The 26,221-nt window shown below is 38.6% G+C and overlaps 1 protein-coding gene across 4 annotated transcripts in view; it reads right to left on the bottom strand.

Moving 5' to 3' along the window:
• Positions 1-26,221, bottom strand: part of atp8a1 (ATPase phospholipid transporting 8A1) — an 87,293-nt gene that overhangs the window by 26,558 nt on the left and 34,514 nt on the right. For all 4 annotated transcript variants that reach the window (XM_026358053.1, XM_026358052.2, XM_026358050.1 and 1 more), the window contains 11 exons: positions 22,181-22,253; positions 18,394-18,499; positions 16,072-16,154; positions 14,899-14,948; positions 14,513-14,582; positions 13,816-13,900; positions 12,984-13,123; positions 11,167-11,305; positions 8,203-8,267; positions 4,227-4,399; positions 1,453-1,636 (listed from right to left, as the gene is read on the bottom strand). In XM_026358053.1, the coding sequence (XP_026213838.1) occupies positions 1,453-1,636; positions 4,227-4,399; positions 8,203-8,267; positions 11,167-11,305; positions 12,984-13,123; positions 13,816-13,900; positions 14,513-14,582; positions 14,899-14,948; positions 16,072-16,154; positions 18,394-18,499; positions 22,181-22,253 (1,168 nt within the window). The remainder of the gene's footprint in view (positions 1-1,452; positions 1,637-4,226; positions 4,400-8,202; positions 8,268-11,166; positions 11,306-12,983; positions 13,124-13,815; positions 13,901-14,512; positions 14,583-14,898; positions 14,949-16,071; positions 16,155-18,393; positions 18,500-22,180; positions 22,254-26,221) is intronic.

Here is a 26,221-nt window from a genome sequence, read left to right on the forward strand (position 1 = left end):
TGAAATCAGAGCAGGAGAAAGGTGCAGTAGAACAGAATTAAACTTACACAAATATATCTCTGTTTATTTGACTGTCTGCTCGTCTTTCAGTAGCACTGCAGTATTCTGTAGTGAAATCAAAGCACAGTGGCAGCCCCCCTAGTTTGTCTGACCCCCTCGAATGGTCAGATCACACATCAGTTAACGCAGACCTGAGCTGATGACAGATGGACAGCAGAGGTGCCTCGGCCCAAAGGCTCTTCAATCTCCAATTGCTGATAACTTTGTGCTTTCAAGTATTAAATCTTAGAAACTAGCCATATACGTCTACAACAGGAAGCAGCTTGTCTGATGCTGCAGAACATTAATATAAGTCAGCGTACAGGAACACAAAAAACAGTTCAACTTCCCTGGATTGATTTCAGTTTGCAGTCTGCAAATTACAGTTAATGTACCGTTACGCCAATACAGGGAAAACACCACTGGAAGTCTGGAAGTGTAATTTAATTTGATGCTGGGACACAACCTAAATGGATTAGAAGAGGCCACCTGTCTTTGAAACACATACACTTTCTATATGTCATTTGGATTGAAGGGGGCACTTAAGACAAACCCAGTCTCTTGAATGGTAATTACACACTGTAGTACAGAGAGTGCACTGTCTTCTACTCAACTGATGGTTTCCTTTACTCTCAAGCCCAGTGGTTGTAATAGAAACACGATGTCCTGACCAGCATGCTGTGTGAATACAGAGCCATATAACAGGAACACCATAGCTTTTGTTGCTTACAAGTATCACATATCGATGCACAGTTTTATAAAAGTTGGTTACTAGGAGATAAACATGTATTTAAGGAGCATTTTGCCTGGATCTGTTTCTTTATTGTTATGTTGAAAGATACGTATCAGTAGAAGTCTGTTTTACAGGTGTTACTACTTCAGAGTATAAGCCGATTCCCTGGCAGACATAAGATCTTTTGTTACTCTGAATAATTTGCCAAGCTATCAGTAACACAAATTACACTTGAGAGTATAATGACAGGACTGACAGTTTGGGGAATCTGAGGAATAAAAGACAGAAATGGGCGTAGGTATCAGTATACAGCAGGCAAACTGAAGGCATGAACCAGTAGTTTCAAAGCTAAAAAACAAAACTAAAAGAAAACAGTTACTGAAAGTTATTTTAGTATTACAGCTTCATGCTGGGTACAAACTACTACTTAACATAATTAAGCGACTACTAAGAATACTAAGTATTCTGTTGTCAATTTTAAATTTCATAGCTCTCAAGTTTTTTTGTTGGTCTAGTCTAAATATCATTAACAGTTAAGCAGCAAATTAATCAAATTGAGACTTAAGTGCATTGGGATCAAATGGAATGGCAATAGGTGGCCAAAGTTACACATTTCTGAAAAGTTCATTTGAAAGTGATAATTTATGCATTTTAATTTAGATAACAATCTTCCTTCTCACCTGAGCAATAGAGTAGTCAGAGGAGTTTGCTGCCTGCAGGCCCTCATTGCCAGAGATTCCCACACCAACGTGAGCTGTCTGGATCATTCCCACATCATTAGCGCCGTCACCAATGGCCAGTGTGATAACCTTGACCTGTTTCTTCACCATCTCCACCACCTCTGACTTCTGAAGAGGAGATACTCTAAGAGGCAGCAGTAGAAAAGAACATTAAACAATGAGCCTTGAATGAAACTTGAAATAAATGTTATGATTGTGAAGTCCGATTAATTAAGAAAACTGCATTCAGAACAATGACAAGGCTAGATATACATTATTATGGAAAGCAGATATAAGATACATATCTCTCAAGAATGAACTGTCTTAATCAATATACTATTTCCTATTTTTCTGGTATGAGACAGAAAATTTGGGTTTGCATAAAATAACAGTTGTTCTGAGAAAAGTCTTGCAATCAGCACTTTTGAAAACCTAAAGCTCTTCCTTAACTTTGGAGAATATTAGCTTGAGGCATGCAGGCAGTCGTGCCAAGCTGTGTGAACACCCTAAAAATAAACACAGGAGCATTTTGCGCATAGTATTTCTTTAAGAATTACAAAAATGATGGGAAACGGAAGAAAGCACTTTCAGAGACTCCATTTAATCCCCAGTAGTGGTGCTTCTGATTTGACTGGGCACTGGTCACATAATTGCCATTGTTTACTGGTGGGAAGCCAGTGAGGGATCATGTCTCTGTTGCTTAACTAGGAATACAGTGGTTCAGTGAGTCAAGCCTTCACGGTCAAGTACAGGTCAGGTGACCCTGTGTGTATAGTATAAGTATAATGTAGTGTCTATTGCACCAATACAGATGATCTGCCCTTCTTGCTTTATGTACTTTTTGTCTAACAAGTCTGAATACAAGTACAGTTATTGTCCTTTTGACACTGGTAAACAGGAAATACCCATTAAAAGGTCAATGAGATGTAAAGGTCAATTTTTACAAATTTTTGAACACACATTGGGGTGCTTGTCCCGTATGGATCACAGTGTCAAAACAGGCCACACAGTGATCTCTTTGTGTATCTACTGTCTCAAACGTGGCCTCCTTTTTGATTCAGCCCCAAAATTATGTAAGCTAGTGAGATACAGCTTCATAAGCTAGTGTCGTACTCTCTCACAGTACTAGTAGGATGTTGACAAAATTAACAGTGCTGTCCAGCAAGAAACATCCTGCTAAAGCCAACTTGGGCCATCTGATGTCTCAGGCTCATTTCACTATGGGTATGGTCAGTTGCAACTTTGTGGTTTTTGTCTGCATCTACGTCTTTCAAGATGATCTGCCCGGATAGTAGCACATTGGTCTGGGGATTTCCACAGAAAACCATTCTTTTTGAATGCCCTTCTACCGACAGGGTGGAAAGTGGCCAGTGAGAAATGATCTCTGTCAGTTCTTAACCAAATTGTGTCAAAGACCCAACCTGCCTGTCAGAGACTTGGAGCACCTGGACCTGCAAGATGCAGCTGCTCTAATGATGATTTAGTTGTGTCTGGTTAAAGAGGTTTAATATTTTTACACACATGTATTTTATATTTTATATTAGGTTTAGGTCATTTTGTATGATCTCTTTTCACCTATTAAAAGCCACTTGTCAACAAAACATCTACTTTGTAAAGCTGTTATAGAATAAAATCTGAAAATGTCAAAGTGGTAAAAATGTTATATTGGCAATGCACCAACAGTACAGTTGCCAGTAACAAAGACTGCACTGTATAGGGAACTGGGAGCTACTACTACCATGACTACTACTCATTTGTGAGAGATTTGTCCCGCCTGTAAGAACTTACATACTAGTTCCATTAAGTAAAGCCAATTATTAGGTGATGGTTTTGACACGTCTTCCTTTACAAGACTTCAAACGTGACTTTATGCCCTCAGTGACAGCAGAGCCTGCAGTCTCCCACACATGCCCTTCCTCTTTGTGCACTAAAATGGAGTTAGTGTACAGTACAGACAGTCTCCAGAGATTACACTGTAAACTCCATGTCTGTCTATAGCTGTGAAACGGTTAATGTTTATGCTCTCTGTGGTTTAAGAGGCCTCATTCATCTCCCAGTGTCTCTTAGTGCCCACAGAGGGTACACAAGGCGAAGGCAGGTAGAGGTGAGGGAAAAATAAATAAAAGTTTGATGTAATGCACAGAGTCATCGTGTGGTACCTGAAGGTTTGCTGTTGTTCTGAAAACATGGTGCTGATTTTTGGTCCCAGACCTCGTCACGGTTGCTTGAGTGCTTAAGTACTTCCAATTATTTATGTGGCCTGGGCAGGTCAACAGTGTACGTTCATAATGTTGAAAGCTGCACTTTAAATTTATGGCGATCACACTTTCAAAACAGCTGCCATAAAAATCCTCAATGACGTTTGTGGCCAGGAGATTATACTTTGTAGTTCAACCATATAGCTTTTAATTTAATTCAAGTAATTTATTTAAAGCAAAAACATACTGAACCATTGAGAAACATCTGATTACCAAGCAACTAATTTCTCATTAATTATGTGTGTATATATAATATAAAATATTTTTTTAACTTCTTTTTCAAGTGCTGCATATAAGTGGATAACTGAAAACTGAATGGAAGTTTTTAACCAATTTACTTTGTATTTTTTGTTGAGTTATGCAAATGCACAAAATGATTCAGAAGCTTTGTAACAGTAACACTGCCTTCATTCTTTCATTTTGCTTAACTGAATAATTATCTTAAGTTTACTTTATTATGTCAGGAGTAAATCTTACCTGCAACATATGACCGCTTTACAGGACAGGGCAAGGTCCAGGAAGTACTGTCGCACCCCAAATGTAAGGGCATATTTGAGCGTCTTCCCGTCAATAATGAGCGCAAAGTCGTTTTCCTTGTAGATGGCATCTCCTAGCATTCCACAGTGGTGGCTGAGTGTTTCCCTTGTTCCCTGTATGATGGAAACCATTTCATAAATGTAACTTTAATTAGCGTAATTAGTCATTATAATTTCAAGCTTTTACTGTGGTGTTAGAGTTGCTAGAGGAGATTTGCACTGTTATTAGATAATGTTAGGCTTTTTTGCTGCAGCAGATTGATTTTCAAGCATCTATTGTGCAAGTTGATTATGATTAATTCATGTAAAACTCAGTAAAGTTATATAAGATGGTTTGTTTTTTATGCATTGTATTTTAGAGTCATTTGTCAACTTGTTAACAGATCCAAAAATAATATACAATTAAATATAATAATAACATTTATTGTACTGGAAAGCCTAATTAAGTCCACAATAAGAACTTTAAATAACAGATTAATAATGTGTGTAAAAGAAATTGAGATTTGTTTTTATTTAAGTTTTATTTTAAGGTAGACCCTTGGATGTCTTATTTTTAAATTTTTGAAAACAAGTCTACCCAAGGAATATAACAATATAACGTTACTGTATGATTTATAGTGTTTTGCTGTAGCAGGATGTACAAAAAATGTTTTTCTTTCTGTATCTATTATTGCATGTTCAACATCCTAATATTTGCTCCACTGCTTCACTACATTGTAGGGCAACATGAAAGGACTACACAAGGGTATGTCCTCATAATACTCAAGTTCATTAATCTCTACTTAGACTCCTAATACTGATCTAGTTTCTAAATCAGATTAATGTAAAATAAATGAGTAACTACTTACTTACTCAAAATACCAATATACATTTATATTTTGAATATTTATTTTGTTTAACATGCTTATTACACTAAGACCTTGAATATGAGGTGATAACATAGACAAATTCTTGCTTACACAATATATACAGCTATGATGAGTGATGCAGAAAATCTATAAATATGAGCCTGACAAGAGGATTATGTGGACTGCATGGATGTTGTAGTGAGGTCACCACTGTATTAATTCCCACAGGTGGTGAAGCCATTAGGAAATAAAACCAATTTCTGTATTTAATTATTTTCTGAGGGACACGGATGTGTAACACTGTATATTACAGTAAATTATCATTCAAATATAAGTAAAAAGAAAAAAAAAAGGAAAAGGAAATTTTGTTTTTAATATTTCATTCAGTTTCATTTACATCAGGGTGTAGTATGAATAAACCTTTAAATCAGTGCATACTCTTTTAAATCAGTATGCACTGATGGAAAGAGGAAAACAGAGGAAAACTTTGTTTACCAACTTAAAGCCATCTAAGTAAAAATAAAAGAGGAGAAACTGGATGGTAAATGACTTTAAATAAGCAAATACGATGCTATGTGTAAAACCTAATGTGCCAAACAGATGCTCAAACAGCTGTAATCATTAAAAAAAAAAAGTGGTCATTAACAGGACTCGGGAACAGAGGGGTCCGGCCTGGTGTCGAGGTCAGAAATGCCCAAGCAGTCAGATAGTACCAGGGGGACTATGCAACGTTCGCTTGGCATAACAAAACTCTGAAACCCCAGCTTAAAGGAAATATTTGGAGAAAGGGGCTTTACATTTCACACAGTGTGAGAAGGAGAATGAGAGACACGCACAGAAAGAGATGATGGATTAACAGAGAAGAGAATCTGAGCAAGAGGATACAAGCACAAAGCAGCTGCAAGGACTTAACCATCCCTGATGGGGTCTGTAAAACAGCATGAGATGGTGAGCAGTGGACAGACACAAAATGTGTGTGTGTGTGTGTGTGTGTGTGTGTGTGTGTGTGTGTGTGTGTGTGTGTGTGTGTGTGTGTGTGTGTGTGTCTAGGTCAGAGTAGGCATAGGTGTGATATTCACATTCAACTACAGTGCCAAAAATGAAATCCTCTGCATCTCAGTTAACAGAGTAGTTTCAAATGACAGGCTATGTACAGGCTGGTATATCATTTGTACAGTATGAGAAAGAATCCATTGTGTTTGAGGTGCAATCAATTAATCACATACTGTGATAAGCACAATTTCCTCAAGTAGGGTGGTCATTTCCCCCCTAATTTCCACTGAGGAATTTTAGCACTAATGCTACATGTCTCTTCCTAAAGCCTCTTTGTTATGGCTATAATGACCAGTTTAGCCTATGTGACTAGCTAGTGTTTGGTTTAAGAATAGGTATGTGGCATGCATTCAGACAGAAACAACATCTTCCCATAAAGACTGAGCTCAATTGTTGATATAGGCCTTGAATTATATATGCAATAGGACGTGACACTCATCATGTGGAATCTGTACATTTGTATGGGTGTAATGTCATCATCTGTCTTCGACTATGAGGCACCCAAAAAGGGGATGTTCCACCTTACTGAGAAGTGTATGGACACATAAATCTTCCAAATCTCACAGAGAATCACCTCAGCATCTGTGGTTAAACTGCAGGGAGGTAGAGTGTGCTCCAACCTAATTTCCCCAGGATTTGTGTATTGTTTTCAGCCTTTTTTAATAATCAAAACAAAGAAAAACTATACAGAAAAAAAGAAAATAATGAGCCCTATGTAGTTGTTGCTGTTCTCTCCAAATGATTACATATACTGACTGGAAGACAAAGCTGTTCAAAATGACCCAACCCTACCTTGGAGACCGAGTTTCACTTGGGGAATTTCAGTTCAAGTAAGATTTAGTACAGGGGATGTATAAAACTTTGTCCTCCCTTTGATAACTATTTCTAAACACAGCAAAGAGGAAAGACATGCTCCAATTACTCTCGTTCGCAGCAGGAGAGCACTCAGTATAACCAGCCCTACTGCCTGGCCCTGTGTTCACTGTGCCTCTTCAGTCTTGGTGCAGCGGGTTCTTCCTTTGCGTTTTAACAAACTGCCTTATGTAAGCATCTGCTCAACCACAGGAGAATGGGGGCTGACATTTCAAAGCACCGGCCCGTGTGCTTTATGAATGCACCGACCCCAAATTTTTACCTCAACTCCATTTATCACGCTTAACGACCAGCTGACAGAGTGAAGGCCGTCCGTCATCACCCCCAAACACCCCCTGCTGCTTTCCCCTCCTTCATCCACTTATGCTTACTATTTCCACACTTCTTGCCGGACAAACTAAACCTTCTCTGCTTAGCTCTGCCCTGTTGGAGGTACTGGGACTTGCCCTTTTCAATCTCAGAAACAACAGACAAGGCTCTCCTGCCGGGGGGTCAACAGACTTCTCTGCTGGGTGTCTTAAAGATGTTGAAGACAGATGTGGGATGTGTAGTGTCTGTCTCTGAGGAAGATTCCCTGTGCTCTCAAAACTTCATTTTCAGGACATGGATCAGGTAAGGAAATCAGGGGATTATACATGAGAATGGCCTCATGTCATATTTTTGCACTCAAGATTCATAAATATGAACATTTAATTTATAGTGATGTATTTAATTGTTGTAATTTGTTTTGTCTGTTTTAACCACTGTACAATTTTAGGTTGGTAGTTAAATGTTTACTAACTAACAATTTCACTTAAGTGTATCATAATTTAATGTAATATTAGTTTTCTTGGCCTCTGACAATAATATATCTTTGGATTTAGGAATAAATAACACTGTCATGCATTTACACACATTGGTGAATAAATAGATATTAGGTGCAAACTACATCTAGATATATATAGTGCACTGGATTAGATTATACAGAATTTGTGCTGTTTTGAAAAAGTTGTATGATGCAAGAATGAAAGAAATTACTATTAGGTTACTTTTAATATCATTTTTAAGGAATCTATTTATGCTGGTGTGATGTATGTACTTTAGTTGGGCTAAAGAAGAGAGGTCAATAAAAAAGTAGTATAAAAGTAAAAGCTGGATACTCACATCAAGCGTGTCTTCATTGATCACAAGCATGCCCATGTTCTTGGTCAGTAGTTTGCAGGAATGCCCTTCAGCAAAACAGAAAAACAGAAGAGGAAATTCTACATTTTAAACAGCAGATGCACTAGATTTGAAAATACTTGTATTTATGCATGAAGGCACGCAAAGAAGATTAATTTAAACAAATTAAATTACTACTCAGTTACTACATCAAGTCAGTTTAACTCAGCTTTAATAACCCTTTTTATTTTAGTGACAACTTATCTGCTGCAGGCACAACACATGTAGACACACACTAAATAGATTAAAAACAAACAAAACAAAAGATGCACAAACCAAAAAAATCAAACAAACAAGGAATACTACAGGATGCAGCAATAGATCTTAAGTGATACCAACTAATTAAAATGTTACAGCTCAGAGCCAGTGTCTTGGGACATGACTAATGAGTTTTGGTTTACAAGGGTTTGTCAGTTTCCTGTTTTAATAGGCAGTTACAACTCTGAGTTACCCAACATGGGTCTCTGGGGAGCTTTCCCCTCGGCTCTTGGCTGGGGCAGATGCTGAGGGTCACCAGCAAGGTGGTAGAGGGAGCCTCCCTTTGGGGAAAGCAGAAATATTTCTAAAACCAGGACTGAAGCCTTCAGTTTAGTGCTATGGCTGTATGAAAAGGCTGCCATCTGTGGCATAACCGCATGAATATTTGTGGGCTTCAACACTTTGCTTCTGTCTGGAAAGAGATTTTAGTTTCTTTAAGGAGGTTACCACAAAGTCCACATATTGTGAATACATGGGTGGTATTTTCTCTGAGTGAAATTGAGATAAGATTATGTATAAAACATACAAAAAAACACAGTCACAGTGAAACACAAATGTGCACACAGTACACACATGGAGGGGGCCCTACATGAGGAAATGAGTCGGTTTCACCTCCTGAGTCAAAACCAAACAGGGTCGGGGTCTGGGATCTGGCAGTTTGTTTTCTTAAGAACAAAGGTGCAAACGTCTAAAAATTTGCCAATGTGTGGAAAAGGACTCCCCATCTCAACACTGTCTCTACTCCCTTTCCCCTTGTCAATTCCTGCCACAGCCCTTCCGCTTAATGTGTTTACCTTAAACTAATTTGACTGCCAAACTGCCCTTTTTTATTTCACCAGAGAAAGTTAAATTCCTGGCCTTTCTCCATCTCAGGCGGAACTAAACACTGCTCCCACAGGATTTGAAGAATGTGTAACGGCCACGCTTGTGTCATAGTAATCTGGGATGTTGTCTCTGGAGCAACAATTGAAGATAAAAAGTTTTACCCAGAAGGCAATCGATTAGGATTTTGGGAGACAGGAAGAGTGGGGACCTGAAAGTAATGACAAAGGTGGGTTATATGGGGGCTCATGTCTGAATAGTGATACAGAAAATGCCTAAAGGCATGATGAACCCTCTGGCGTTAATAGTGCTATTTATGTGCTTCTAATCTGTGATAAGCTTATTCAGGTGAGCAGTGTCTCCCACCAAGCTTGACCAGCTGGATCTAAATTCTGGCTCGGACCTGTGCTAAGCATAGGATACATACAACTCCCCTGTAAAAACAGCTCACAGCACTGGGAACGTGTCTCAGAACAAACACTGCTCTTTACTCAGGCAGCCAGACACACAGCGTAGGTACTGCACATTGTCATGTTAGTGCAGGGTCACACTGAAACAATGACAGCTTCAGATAAAACGGAGAAGCTGTACTTTATAAATATGTGAAAATAAGTACATTTATGTCTGATATTCTGTGCCAAGAATGACGTTTGGGTGGTTCAGACCACCTTGAAATGTAAAAAAAAAAAACCTAAACGTGAACACTGGCAATGGAGATCATCTTTCAGTGAGGAAAATAGTTAAAAAAAAAAAACAAAAAAAAAACAAAGTCAATATTCAGCAAAGATTTTACAGAGCAACTCAGTCAAAAAGCAGACTTGTAAAATCCTTTCAGTGAGCCTGTGCTTCTGCAGAGCCTCCTCACATCTGGGCAAAGTGGGCACAAAGGGCTGATTCAGTCAGACCACAGTGGTAGGTATAGCCACAAACGGAGGTACTCTTCGTATCAAAGTCAGTGTTACGAAGTTGACTGTATTCAAAGTTTAATCTATTTGTGGTAATTAACCTTACATAATGCTAATATACATATGCATGTTACTTATTTAATGGCGGTGCAGTGTGCTCATTCAGGCTTTTGTTTGATACATGTGTTGGGAAAGCATTCAGCTCGTCAGTAGTTTGTCTTGCTAGGTGAAGAATGACCTCAAGACTGACTGGAGTACCTGTAAGAGGCTGGAGTGACGTTAATCACTCAGCAGATCAGGTTCACCGGTGACATGAGGACATTCATGTCCAAAATGTGTGGCTTTCTCTTTCCCATCCTGCCCCCTCTCTCTCCCACTGTTGCATCATTTCCAGATGTTTTGGATGTGGATCCTTGTCCAGGAGCCCCAGCCCCTCCTTCCTTCTGTCCGTCTGTGTGTTTGTTTCCTTCTCAAGATTAACTGATGTGTTTGGATTTTGTCTCATGTTTTTGTGTAGTCTCTCCACTTTTCAGATCTTCAAGATAGAGAAGACTACAATCTATAATTGTGTCATCCTGTATATCCATACTGTAAACCTACTATGCTGCTCTGTTCTATCTATTACATACTGTACATATTTCCCATATTATCCTAAAATTTGACCTGACTTTCCATTTACTTTGACAAGTGTGAAACAGGAATACTGTTATGATGAACAAAAATTATAAGTCATGAGTCAATTTCAGTTGCGTTGCGTTGTAGGTCATGTAGTAGGAGCCAGGTTTATTCAGGATATTCAGCGATATCTCTGGTCTTCTATCTCCACCTGATATTGTTATACGAGTGCAATTCTATTGCATTGCATGTATTAGGCAGAAGAGGTCTTTGATGAGGTTCCAGTCTTATTGTCAATGAGTCTTACCAATATTGATGGCTGTTTCCTGTTTGTCCCCAGTCAGGATCCAGATCTTGATGTCAGCCTTCATCAGTGTCTCTATTGTCTCGGGAACCTTATCCTGGAGCTTGTCCTCTATTGCAGTGGCTCCCAGGAGCTGCAGGTTCTACATCAGAAAAACAACAAAAACAAAACAAACAAAAAATAAAAGCTAATTTATGTGATCATACCAGAGGAAGGGCTTTAAAACGTCATGTGTAAGAGAAACATGTGACCAAAGCTGTATCGCTCACTCAATTGTGTTTTTCCCTTCATCAGCTGCTCTTGTTTATCACCCAGAAAAACCACCGCAGGCTTAAGAGTAATGGATCAGTTACTTAGTGTGTGTGAGACACGATCGCTCTCCTACAAGCTCTCACACACTGTTGGTGTTTTTCCCAGGAAACTTAGTGGTTCACTGCTGCTGGTTATGGGCTCATATGGGCCCATCACGGGTCCCAAGATTTGACAAGACCCAGGGGTAGAGGGGAGACCAGAGTCAGCAACAGAGGAAAGGCAGGGGGAACTCTTTAGGTTTTGACCCGAGTCCTGCTTCCTGCGCGTCTGTAGCTCTGTCCTCTCTAATCTTTAATCACTGAGAACCACATGGCACAGAAAACTACGCCTGGGGAAGAACATGCCGATATCTAATGAGTCCCCATTTACCTTTTTGAAGTGAATAGTTCTGTTGTTCCTGTGGTTGTTATTATGAGCCACATGGATCAGGATTTCACCTCCAAGCCAAACAACAACTAACCAAATGCTGGGAGATTCAATCTGGTGTCGGTGGGTTGATCAAAATTCAAGAGGTATTTGTGCTTCAGTGACGTCTGTGTTTCTTCTTTCACTAAGAGGGTGGCTGCTGCTATTCTGAATTTATTCAATGTGTAAAAAGAAAAGCACTTAGCAAACTAGGGCTGCAGTGTAGGAGATCACAAAACTGAAAGTTTCGATCTGTTGCACAGGCCTCCTAATAGTGTTCCAGGAAGATTCTGTCCCGTTATTTGTGGTTGGCTGAACCACAAGTATTCCAGAAATAATCAATGTAAACTTCAACCAATGAGTCACATAGATGACAAATGTTCCTTCAAAAACTGACACAGTTACAGTTATATACTTTATAAAACAATGAGCATAGTGAACAAGTGTCTTTGAAGAAGAATGTTAATAATTTTAGGGAATAATAATATTTTAAGACAAAAAATAATTTAAGTCATGACAATTAGTCATTTATTTTAGTTATTATCATTTTTATTACATTTGTAGAATTTTGTAGAAATATTTTCTTACACAAACAGTATGTACACCTGAGGATCTTTTTTGAGAAATGGTATAAAAGTAACTTCACCTGACTGATTTACACTGTTGACTGTGACACCACTGTGCCCTCATGTGGCATAAAGTGTGCATTTTATCTTTGGGTGGCCCCAGGGAACAATAAACCCCAAACCCTGGCAGCTGGAGTGCCACACTCTGCCCATTAAGTGCACACCTAATATTTTCCTCTTTGAAAGCTTTTATGTTTATTTCATGATTGATTGCTTCTATTTGTTATGAGCATGCAGAAGTGCTTACCACTGTGGCTTTCTGTGTCAAACACCCACCTCACAGTAAGACAATCTGACCTGTTTGGTCAAACTTTGAATGTCTTTCACGTAAACACATAATGAAGAACATTTCTGACTTCAATCACAGTACAGTATTAGAGGAGGTGTAGAGGCCCCAGTTCAGCTTTGTTTTACTGCAGATTAACAGAGGATTTTCAAATATATGTTGTTCATTTGTTAGTGTTTAACTTAACAAACCTTCTCTATCAGTTCGTAGCTCTCCTCCAGTTTTAGGGCTCTGTTCTGCAGGGAGGTGCAGGCTCTGTGATGGAGCTCCTGCCACTGCTGATAGTTTGACTCACTGATGTCTGCCACTGCGAAGCACAGAGTTCGTAGCCCTGGATGAGGAAACAATATCACCTGGGTCAAATGTCATGAATGATTTTCCATTTCAAAACTTTGATTTGTGTACTAGGCTCAACTTTCATGTAGATCTGAAGTTTTTCAGTTATATGGATCTTTTGATCCATCTGTCAACAACAGGATCACAATACTCTTGTACACAATACTAGTGAGCTATACAGACATTAAATCAATAATAATGTTTTTACTATTTAATGTCCTAATATCTACATAGAAATGAAACAATACATTTTTAAGATGTTATGAATATAAACAGTTATTCATACTGTCTGTAAGCTAAAGGGCGTTATGGCATTTTATTCATGCTTCTCCAAATTACTGTGACTGAAGATCTTCCCATTCTGTCCTGGTTGCTATATTTAGCCCACATCAAGTATTTCCAATGACATCATTTTTCTGGTGTCTCACGAGGGGGCAGTATGAGCACAGTCTGTCATGCACTGTCTTTCAGCTCCACTGCCAGTTTAAAACTCCTGCAGTCTTAGACCAGTGAAGGTCTAGAAAGAGTGTTTTGTTGGATTCGGATCAGCTGTACATTAAATAGTGATACATGAGGATAACCTCTAAGAGAAAGATAAATACTTCTGTGTGACAGTAGAAAAAAAAAACATAGGTGCAGAGTGTTGTTTCACTTTTCACAGACAGGGGGCAATATTCACTCACTCACCCTCAGTGGCAAACTGCTCCAGGTGTTTCAGTGTGATCTCTTTGTACTTAGAGCTGTCTGCCAGACGGTCATAGATCACTGTGTCCTGAAGGGAAACGAACACACGTTGGTTACCGACAGCTAGACTGGAACGAAACAAACCCTGAACGTTGACTACAGGGCAAATGGGTGTTCTCAGGTTGGATCCAGCTCTGGTAAGTCCTCTCAGTTTCTATTCAGAATGAATACGTTACAAATATATCTCTATCCTGTCCAATCAAAAAGAAATTATGAACAAAAGTAAAATGAAACATAAAAACTAAATGTTATTATTGTAATTATTTTTCCAGTTTTCCAGTTGTTGATATGAGTCAAATACTATTCAACTATAGGCAGGTATAACAAAACATACACATCAACTTGCTAAGTGAAAAAAATTATTTTGGTCTAGGTAGCTTTATACCATACTTACTCTGCACTATACACTTGTGAATTGAGTCTAATCTGGCAGCTGAGTACCTTCCTGTGGAAGATCATGTTTGTGTTTCCTTCATCTTTCAGATACCCATGTGTGAAATATGAAAAGATTCCCAACCAGAAGATGCAATAAGAGAGGTGGAGGGAGATTTTAACACTTGTGTGTGTGTGTGTGTGTGTGTGTGGGGCAATGATGGTGATGGGCTGTCATGTGTTGCCATGGAGAGAGACGGACACTCACAGCTCCTTTGCAGTAGAGGCGGATTTTCCCAGATGGGGTACGCATGATGACTGACATCCTCTTCCGCGTACTGTGAGAGAAAAAGCAGAGAAATATAATGAGAGAAGAAGGTGGGATGTGAAAAGAAATCAAATGAGAAAAATCACATCAGAAGGTGTTGCAGCTGCTACAGCTAATTATCAAGTACTGTGTGAGGTAGCATATGTCTGCTGAAATTAGTAACCAAAGACACACACCTAGGTGACATAGTTAATTAGCACAGATCATAAGGGCAAAATTTAGATTTTGTTTGGAATTTTACAGCAAATAAAAATCTGCAATTCAAACATATAACCTATAACCATAAGAACGTATTGTACATAATAATGCAGTTATCAAAATGGTACCTTGTAAACTCCAGCACATGAAGTAGTTCGTACTTCTCCTCTGTTCCAAGCTAAATTGAAGGAGACAGATGAGTTAAAACACTCCAAAAGAAGACACCTCAATTTGAGTCTTCTTCTGAGACAACCTATCTTAAGTAGCACAAGAAACCCTTGACACACTACTCCAATCAGCCTAATTGCACTTTAAATGTGTTTATCAGTTGCCTGCTCTGAGCTGACTGAAAGAGAATAGCAAGGTAAAATTCAATTAACTTTATTAATCGTAGAGACAGGTAGGTACAAGACAGAGTGATTAAACAGATGCTGAGAGCTTTAGAAGGCCTAATAAAGGTTAAGAAATTAGACTAATGTCTTCAACACAAGATGTTCTCGGCAGAGGAAAAAAACTGAAAATGGCTCTGGCCTTTCTGTCTGTGCCTCTTAGAGTGCAATCATCAGGTTAGCCAATTAAGGGAGCAACAGGATGGATGACCTGAGCGTTGGAGAGGCCACACACACTGCATCAGCTTAGGATGTAATCACAGAGGATGTGGAGTTTGCCATTTTCCATTACGGGACGATGTGAATAAAACAGCTGAGTTCTATTAATATGCTTATTAGTGATAGCTCAAGGTCTGTTTTGGAACAATTGAGCAGTAAAACAAAAACAGTGAATACATTAAATTAAATTATTATATTATGAATAAAGTCACAGCCTGGAGATATTCTACAGATTGTAGAGACGCCATAAAAATAAATTAAAGGAATAATTCATAACATGAAAATAAACTTGATAGACTTGAAATACACTTGATGCCTTCTTGAGGTTGGTGGAGTCAGCAGTTGGTTAGCTTAGTATAAAGACTGTAGACAGAGGGAAATGGATAAAGATAACAAAATGTCATGGTTCCTATAAAACTCAATATCTCATTAGGCTGCCTGATAATTGCCCAATCAAATTTCTATGATTTTATTTGGAATTTGTCATTTTTGGACATCTCCTTTAGCCCCCATTTTATCCCAGGTCATTGTGCTAAGCTAAACTAGCTGGTTGTATCTTTATAATTATTGTATGGTCTACACATGCTTGTATCAATCTTGTCTTGTCATCTAACTCTTGGCAAGAAAGTAAATATCCATCTATCAGTACAATACCTTGCATGTCTCTCATTAAACTTGTTTCATCCAACTTACTATTTCCACTATGACGCTGTCTGGGGTTCTTCCAGAAAACACAAAGCCAATGTTTTGTGCTGCTCTCACAAGAGCTCCTTCATCTTAGATGCAAAGAGAAAAACAGAAAGCCAAAGTGTTACAGACAAATACACAAACAGAAGTTATGCTGTCTCAAGACCACCTGAAATTTAAACCTGGCGTTTATGATAATAACCACCTTCATATTTGGTGAATAACACTGGCTTATGTGAACAGATTTTCACAAACTGAAAGATGTAGACCAGGTAACGTATGCTACAGCTTGCATGAGGATGCTGCAGGGCAGGAAAAAGCTCTCTGCTTGTTTTTTACAGTTCACTTAACTAGCTTTCTCTTTACAGACATTCCCTGCTCTGCTTCAAACCCCAAAGCTCCACCAGACTGTGATTGTTCTAAGCAATCAGGCAAAAAAATAAATAAAATAATCACAAGCAAAATGTAAGATGAAAGACAGCAGCATGGCTTTGTAGAGTTATTATATAACCCTTTCAGCAAGTCAATATGTGGTCAATGAAGTGCCCTATCAGTACAGAAATAAATGGTAACAAAGCATTTGTTTACATATTAAACTGAATCTACAGAGTCCTGTTTGTTCTTAGTGAGATTACTGATGTAGTCCATCAAGAAACTAACAACTCCAATTTAGTTGCAATCTCTTAATATGTTTATACACTGAAAGACATGACCATCAATAACTGAAGCTTAGCTCTGACTTCTTAAATAAGAGCTACTCCATTGTTTATACACTGTCTTAACATTTATTCACGTTCAGAGTTGCATTATTTTTTACCAAGATCTTATACTGATGATGGGAGAGTCCACGGACCACTGTGCAAACTCTTTTCCAACACATCCCAAAGATTCTCAATGGGGTTAAGGTCTGGACCTTGTGTTTGAAAATGAACCACTCTTTCACAATTTCAGCCCGATGAATCCTGGCATTCTTTGAGCACATAACTTTACTGAACCTAGACCTGAATAACTGCAGCAGCCACAGATCATAGCACTGCCCCCAAAGGCTTGTGCGGTAGGCACACCACAGGATGTGTCTTCAGACATGGTTGTTTAAGAAACAAGAAGCTCACTGCATCCATTAAATAACTTGTTGTCAGCTGAAAAATAATCATCTATGCAGTAATTATAGTTAGTTAATAGTCATTACCTTTTTTTAGACAGGCAGTGTATTTGGATCATAGAGATGTGTCATTAGGCATCAAGACATTACATAGTTTATTGGATGGTCCTTTATTTTCAGGAAATGTACATACTGCTGCTAGGGGCAACCACTATGTGAGCACGATTAAGCCAGTGGGTACATGCCTTGAAATACAGAAATACAAAGGCAACACTTTTAGGGCCTCTGTAGTAAATTTCACCTCCTCTAATGTTCGTCATGGTGGTGATTTCTTCAAGTGGAAAATAATGCAATTTCAGGCCACATAATTAGTGGTTTTCTCCTCCTGATTACATAAATGTCTTTATGAAATACTGCTGCCTGGAGGTTGTGGTGACACACTCCATTTGCTAAGACACGAGTCCAAATATAAACAAAAAACAGTTCAGGGATGCATAGCTTCATGTATGCCAAGCACTTATAGGACCAGGTGCAGTTGAATTTTCTAGCTTTATGACTGGCTCTGCAGTTCTAGACCAACTTGTGTCACCTATCAGCAAGAAATGTACCAGTAACAGAAGTGTGGAGCTGCAGGTACTAAAATAAATATTAAGCTCGAACTGAGTCAGTGTATCAGTGTGGTGTGGGTGGGTCCTAACTTGATTATTGTGCTTCATCTCTGTGTTCGAGTATTACTAAATTCAATATTTCTTTTTACTAATGACATTTCACTGTGAGGATCAGATTATTTTTCTTATTTTTCTTTGTCTGCAGAAGATGATACTAACATTTCTGCATCTTCAGATCCAGACTGCTGCTATTAATTTTGTTCACTCATTCTATATCATGTGTGGATGTTTTCTGGCAGTAACCAAAAAACAAATATGAAGAACAGAGCATGGCAAACTTGACTGTGCAAATTAGTGAGACACATCTAATTAGCCACTTCATTCTACAATATCTAACCTGTGTGATAAAGCAAGGAAGCAAGGAAGACCTGCTTGTGACCCTAATTATCTTTTCTCTTGTGAGCCCCAGGACACTGATTACATTTACTAAACAGTAATAAGATTTTACAATTATTCCCTATACACATCAGATATTACACATCAGATATTTGGATGATACCAGGTCAGCATAAATCCAGAAGCTAATCCTAATGCTGTTTTGAGTAAGGTGTGATCTACCTGGAGATGCAGCTTGGTAGGCGATTTTTCCATCCGTGCGCTCAGGGACTGCCGTGTGACAGATGGCCATCATGGTCATGAATTCCAGGATGACTGCAGCTGTAGGCTGCAGGAAGTGGAGAGGACATGTTGACTTTAAAAGCTTCTTCAATAAAACATGTCACAACAAACCAGAACAATTACAAAGATCTTGGTGAAAGTGTAGAAAGTAAAACAAAGAAAGAGGAAGAACAGTTTGACAGCCTCTGATTAATGTGTAGGAATCATGATATACTGCTGATACACATAAACAGCAGTCATATTTACAACATACATTACAAATGATTCAAACCACAATTGGTGGTGTTAAAATGACCCAAACAATAACATGTACTGTTAAAAAGACCCAAACAACTTTGTCTTAACTGTATACCAACTGTGCACTGATCATTCACCCCAGAACTGAAAGAAATGGCTTGGAACGTCTCCTCTGTGGTACAAATGTTACTGTGAAAGTCAGGGGTAAACATCACTGTGGAACAACTGCTGACAAAATGTGAGTAATTATTATAATCCTAAAAAAAGCCTAACCTATATACTGAGGTCATTTTAGATTAATAAGGGGAAACATATGACTAACTAGCCACTGGGTTGACTACGACAGCCATCTGCTGAGGCTCCTGTCTGAGGCTACAGGACCACCAGTTTCTACTCAGTGGCAGCTCGGCTCAGTCACAGCTGAGGCAGAGATATCAGCAGCCTGCAGGGCTTCGTTAGGACTGAATCATACAGTAAGTAACAGTACAGGCTGTAGCCTGAAAGCTATTAGTTGCTAATGATTGTTAACAATGAGGTCAGCGGCAGACTAAGCTCATATTCCAGTTGTTGTTTTCCAGCATTAAAAAACACTATTGATAAATATTTCTGTCTAAAAACACTTTACTAACACATAATATACAGCAGATGTAACACAGATAACCAACAATGCTCTTTGTGGACCAGTGTGCTCAAAAACACCTGCATTTTATTCCCCTCACAAAAGCTGTGTACACACAGACAGTAATTAAATTAGCTTTTTCTGTTTGCCATGGCAACTCTGATGAATGATCTCTAACAGGGAACAAAGGAGCAAATGAAAGGAAGAGGTGAAGGAAAATCAGGCTGCCTTTTGTAAATTAGAGTTACAGTCCAGGTGGCTGTGAGATCCCCCTCTGCCTCTTAAGAGCATGCTAATCTAGTTTGGCTTGACAGGTAACCTCTGAGGGACATGTCAGGGTGTGGATGTGCAGTGCAGGCGTTCTTATCTATGTAAGGAGCCAGCTGAGATTTAAATCATGTGGTTGATATCATTAAAAATGCTGGTCCTCACTTCTTCATAAATCTAAAGTAGTATTGTATTAATAATATTTGGAGAGCATCTGTTGTCTGTGAGACTGTAACAAGATGAAAATTAAGTCTACTTTGAGCAAAGAGACGGTCCAGCCCATAACCTCCTTTAAAACCAAAACTTTGTTTACACTCTGGTTTTCACGGATTAAACAAACAGCACATAATGTGTTTATTAATGAGATTTGGAGGTGCTGGTAGGCAGATTTTATTCACCCTGGGCTACTGCACACTCACATTACCTGCTGATTCCTACTGAGCAAACCAGCTTAGACAAGCTCTCATGACTATCTTATATTAAACGGACATATATGTACATGTTTTCTGTGTGTCTCCTCTAAGTCTCATCTCAGCAAAAAATCCTATTCCTTTAAGCTTGGGTTAGGGGTTAAGGCATACACTATATGAAGAGAGTCCTCACAGTTATAGGAGGACCAACATATAGAATGTGATGATAACCTTGCAGAAAGTGCAGGGCATATTGTGAGATTTACACTGCTGGCACAATTAGATGTGACAGCTAATACTGGGCTGCTAGCTATCATCCTCACCGACTCCTGAGCAATCAGAGTCACAGCAACAGTGACGGACACTCATCACTTCAGACATGGCCAGTGTGTCAAAAGTTGAAGGGTCAAGAGAAAATAAAACAGAGAGCCTGGGCGAGTGTGCGAGCAAACAAACACCCTTAAAGACTGCTGAAACTCTGCAGGCTGAGAAAATGTTCAGCAACTCAAGAGAACATGAAAAACACCAGAGAGGATGTTTATTTTTGTCAGCACTCAATTCCTCTGTCCTCTAGTCTGACAGCCCCCTCTACATTGTATTAATACTACAAACAGCCTGCAGTCATGCAAAACTGTTAAAGATAAGGGATTAGTAATGTTCAAATAAAAGAGAACCTGACGCCCAACAGGACAGTGTTTTAACTGTGAAAACATTAGCTGTTAAATAAAACCATTCACCTAATTTAGCACCTAAAGTCGTGTCATGTGTGAGAGTGAGAGTAAACCAGTGGTGTTTTATGAATAGTGTCTGAAGGCTAGAAATAGTCATAAGCTTAATGTTTCTCTTGTAGATGGAAAGAAATAGAAAAAAGTTTTGAAAATAGGCTTGTTTGTCGTAGTAGAAAGAGTCTAGTGGGAAGATCAATACCACTGTCATGTTTGTGCAGCAAATATGGAGTTACAGCCTGCAGCAAGTTAGCTTAGTGTAACACAAACACTGGAAAGAGGGGCAAACAGCTAGCATGGCTCCAACAAAATCAACCTCTAAAGACACACCCTCATAACATCTTCATGTTCGATTTCAATTGTTCTATCCACGACAATAAATGTAAAAACAATAGTTTATGGTTTTACTGGAGATAATGTGCAAGACTTGGCAACTTCCTGACGACTCCACTAGTGCATCTTACTAGATGTCACAAACATTTTGGAAAGATACAGCAAGGGAAGTTAAAAAAAAAAAAAAAAAAGGAAAGAAAGACAACGTCCTGCACACAAACCCCTAATAAAACCTCAGAAAAGCATCTTGAATATTGAAGAAGATGAAAATGTTAAGCTATTGCTTTAATGGCAGCATTATCAGAATTAACCTCCATTTAATTTCAAAACCAAAAACTAACCCTAACTCAACAAAAATTCTGACAGCATCATGATATTAGTCTGCTAAGAAATTAGAAGGTGACCAGTCTGGAAATAACACATGGAGGAAAAACTATGACTCTATTAAGACATCTACTCTCAACACAACACTAGGACACCTACAACCAAACAGATTAATCATAAGCGGCATCATTATCATCAGAGATGGAGCGAGACTGTGGTTTCTTCACAGTGGTTGGTTAGGAACCATAATTAGCAGTGGGTGCAGGGCTATCAATGTGAAGCTAAACTAGATTCTAGTCAAACTCTGCTGTCATAACAAAGCAAACATCACAGTAGGAGTACTACTTTCTCTGGGCAGTGCTAGTGCACATAATTAGATGTGACATTCTGCCTCCCCAGCGGTTCTGCAGCTGAGTGACTCAATCAGCCAATCAGTCACAGTTTTCACTCACAGGTGGTCATAAGTGTTCCCTCTAAAGATCTGTGAGACACCAAGCACATGTCCATAGCCATTGTTTTAAACAATTCTCATATACAGGTCTTCATCCTGTTAAAATAAACTTAAAATAAACTATTTTGCTTTTCCTGTCTGTATTTACTGTGTATTTTAATACACCCCTCAGCATCATTTTACTAACAATTATGAAAAGGAGCCAAGTCAAAATATGATACCCAGACATAATCTGGACATCTTTTCATCATTTTAAGCACACTTCAGAAAGAAAGTATTCAAACAAACACTCCTTCTTAATTTTGTCCTGAGCACCAGCCGTCACTGCAGGCAGGCAGCAGAAAACCCTGACATTACTTACGTGATTACTTTGGAGGTTTTCCAGTAAACTCGGGTCATTAAATCCAGCCTCATCAGATGAGTGTGAGCTGTGCCTGGAAAGACAAGATGGAGAAGTCAAAACAACAGAACACACTGGAATACTTGATATCACCTCGCCCTAGCAGGGACAATGGGCTAGAACATACTGTATTGAATAGTAAACAACAAACGTTTCATATGCATCATGATCAGAGCACATTCTCATAACAATGCTTATGACAACAACAGGAGTTTACATAAAAGTACAACTTACTACTAGCATTTGACAGTTTTCCAAATATGACAATACAGACCACAAAAGAGAAAGGCTTTCTAGTGAATGTCTACCACTGCGCAGCCTGGCAGGCTAGAATTCATTTGGTTTTAAAAATCAAGCATTGAAACACATTCTTGCCACGAACTACAGACAAAAGACAAATGACTGCAATCGTAGTTTATTCATCTGCAAACTATTTTCTTGAGCCATATGCAACTCAATAAATTGTTTTATCTGACCAACACAAATCCCAAACACACTGAGTTTATCACAATATATAAAAAATGGCTGAATGTTACTTCAATTACTTGCAACTGCAATCAGTTGACAAACTGATCAATTAACTGACAAATGCTTTATTCTCTACATAAGACTGATCTGCACGGGGCCCGGCACCACAAAACTGGTTTTAACAGAGCCATGCTATGTGCCAACAATATTGATACTTGCTGAGAAAAGTATCAAGCGCAGTGCAGACAGAAAGCAAACGCAGCCCCCCTGAGGTTAAATAACGTGATGTGATGTGTGACAATTTGGGATTTTGTCCATGCTCACAGAGAGGCACAGAAATGTCCTAAAATAAGACTGTTTATTTTCACAGAGCACAAAAGAATAATATTCATTTATTTACCCCTTTTAATATCATACTCACTTCAGCCATTTCCATAAATAATAAATTGAACTCCCTTTAGCTTTAGAAATTAAATAATGCAAGAGGAACTGCTTACAGGGACACAGCAGGAGGAGGGATTTCTTGGCAGGTACAAAATGACCATATTAATCATAAAACTAATCAAAGCTAAACACTAATAAATTACATACTTGCACTAGAATTCTTTTTTTTTGTTACTTGCAAGATGCAAAATAAATTTCAAGTCATTATGAATATAGCAAAATAAAAATATTAAACAATCTTTATGAACTACAGAGGAACTACTACTAAGATTTTGGGTCGCAGAGAAGATCTTTTAGCTCACAGAAGGACATGTTTTTAATCCTTCTAACAGTTGCTTGGGGCAGTAAAGTTGTATGTAGTCACTAGCTGTTAATTATGTTAACTATAGCCATATAGATCAGGTAGACAGCAGCTTCATTAGTGGCACTGGGGTTGGATGTTGAAATGTTACTAAAGTTGCCATTAGCACCCATAAGTCTTTCTAATCCCACAAGAAACATTGTTCAAATCCCCAAGATCCAACCATCCAGCCGGACAGTAGTGCTCCCATCTATTCCATGACAGACGGTTAAGCAGGAAAGAAATATAGGTAAAAGACAGTAAAGTAAAAACAGCAGTGCCAGAGTCAATACTGTGCTACACTTACATAGATGCACTGCAGGTTAGTGAAATGTATCACGCTCACAGCATTTATTACTATATGCCATGTAAAAATCTGAAAAGGAAGTGAAGGTTCAAGCGAATTTACAAATTACAGGTTTTTCATTTATGGGAATGTGGTTTGTATTTTCATCAAATAAAATCTAATGTATTTCTCACCTAGAGAATGGAAATGCTATTTTTGACAGGGGTCTGTGAAACTGTGATAACTGTTTCAAACCATTGTACAGGGAAGGAAACACAAAGCATTTCTCTGCAGCCGTAGTGTAGCTCGCCACATCAAGTGTCTTGATGAAATTTCTGAGGCATGAGGCTGGGTGTGGAGGACGGTCAGTTATTGATTATCTGCCAGCACAGAGAGGTCCTGTCACTATGGGAACAAGGGTGCTGCCTGTTCACAGTCAATTGTCAGGCTTCAGATCAGACCTATAACACATCATGATGCCCTGTCCCCGACAGTTAGGAGGAGGAAATATTACATTTATCACTGACCTCTGTCAAAATTTTAGCTATACATTCTTTGAACCTGGACTGAGACCAGCTTTAATTTATATTAACCTCAATTTAAAGAAGAACCATAACATTAAGACTGATCCAGCACTATATACTGTATATCATCAATCTATAAAACACACTCATATGTTTTTCACTTGCCCGTGGATTTCTAAGCTATTAGTGTGTAAATAAAACCTCAGTCCCAAAAAAAACAACAACATGCTTTTATGGAAGCTGGCAACTTCCTTTAAAGCAGCAAGATTCAACATTTTGGCATACTAGGCATTAACAAACAGGTCCCAATCCACCATGCAAAATGTATGAGACACACCCATGCTGTTACTGCAGATCTCAACACTGTAGCAGATGGATCTCAGAAATAGGCCTCTGTGTGTGTGTGTGTGTGTGTGTGTGTGTGTGTGTGTGTGTGTGTGTGTGTGTGTGTGTGTGTGTGTGTGTGTGTGAGTGTAAGAAAGAGAGAGAGTAATTCAGAGATGGTTTGATGTTAACTGGGGAAAAGGAGAAAGTGCTGCAAAGCTCCAGCCTTAACACAACATACTGTGCATAATGAAAGTCTCAAGCTATCAAATCTGTTAAATAAATATCAGTGTCTTTTTTATGTAGAAGCATAAAAATTCAATAATAATTCTAATACAATACCAGCAAAAACAAGGGATATACACAGCGAGTCCAGAGTCACAGTTACATACAACACTTTCCAAGTGTACTGAATGCACAGTGAAAAAAGAACAGCAAAGATACACTGATGTATTGTGTTCAAAGTCACGATTTCCACAAGGCAAGGCAACACTAATACATCACAAAAGCGAAGAGCGAAAAAAAAAAACAAATACAAAAACAACTACCATTTCACACCCAGTCATCTTACCAGTCGTCCTCTGCAAAACTACCCTCCTCAGCCTCAGAGACGTGACTGTTGGAGCGAAGGTGGAGAACAGAAATCATCTAGTTGGCAGAGTCTGCTATTAACATGTTGTGAAAATGTGCAGTTGCCAAGGCTGGAGTAAAAATGGGATTGTTTATGAGGAGTTAGAGCATGAGAGGTCAAATGCCAGCAAGGACTTTAGCTGATGTGTTGGGGTTAGGCTGACAGAGGTGTGACAGTAAGCTAGGTAGCAAAACAAAAGATGTACTGTATGTTATTGACTGTAGATCTCAGTGCCTGCACTTGCTCTATAGCTCTACATCAATATCTCTATTGTGTTGTGAATGCTTTGTCATATGTTCATTGATCAGAAATATTAACCATTTTTTTTACAAATGAAATGTATCAATATAAAATATTATTCTCAAGAGGTTTTGCCAAAATGTTACAGAATAAAATGTCAAATCAAAGAAAGTCAAAATCAAACTAGGGGAAAACTATACTACATTTTTTAATAATTTTACTATAGTAAGATGTCTTCCTCATTAGACAACAGCAAAACAGGTCTTTTTGACCATAGCTGCAATGTTAATGTGAGTATCCTGTGTCTACTTGTCTACAAATTAGTGTAGCAATGAAAACAACGTTTGAATCTCTAAATGTGGCCAGAGAGTGTGCTGCTCCAAAATGAGGCACCAAATGATTTTAACATCTCTGCTCTGGCAGACTAACTGCAGTGCAGGGTTTTGTTAACTGTAAGGAGAGGAGCCGACCAGACGACATGCTCCACTGAACATTACAGCTCTCCATTTGATTCAGAGTCAGTCTGATTCACACTGTGACTCTATTCATGCTCGTACCTTCAGTAAAACAACTGTGTATTTTTCCACATTAACAACAAACCAGTCTGTCTTTATACTGGCCCATTTAAAGCATTCGGCATAGAGGACAGTTGTTTCCAGCACAGTGTTAAACTCGAACAGACACAGATCACCTACACAAATCTGGGTTATTAAAAACATCACAACACATTTGCTGAGATATTTCA

Source organism: Anabas testudineus, chromosome 10 (assembly GCF_900324465.2).
Source record: "Anabas testudineus chromosome 10, fAnaTes1.2, whole genome shotgun sequence".
NCBI lineage: Eukaryota > Metazoa > Chordata > Actinopteri > Anabantiformes > Anabantidae > Anabas > Anabas testudineus.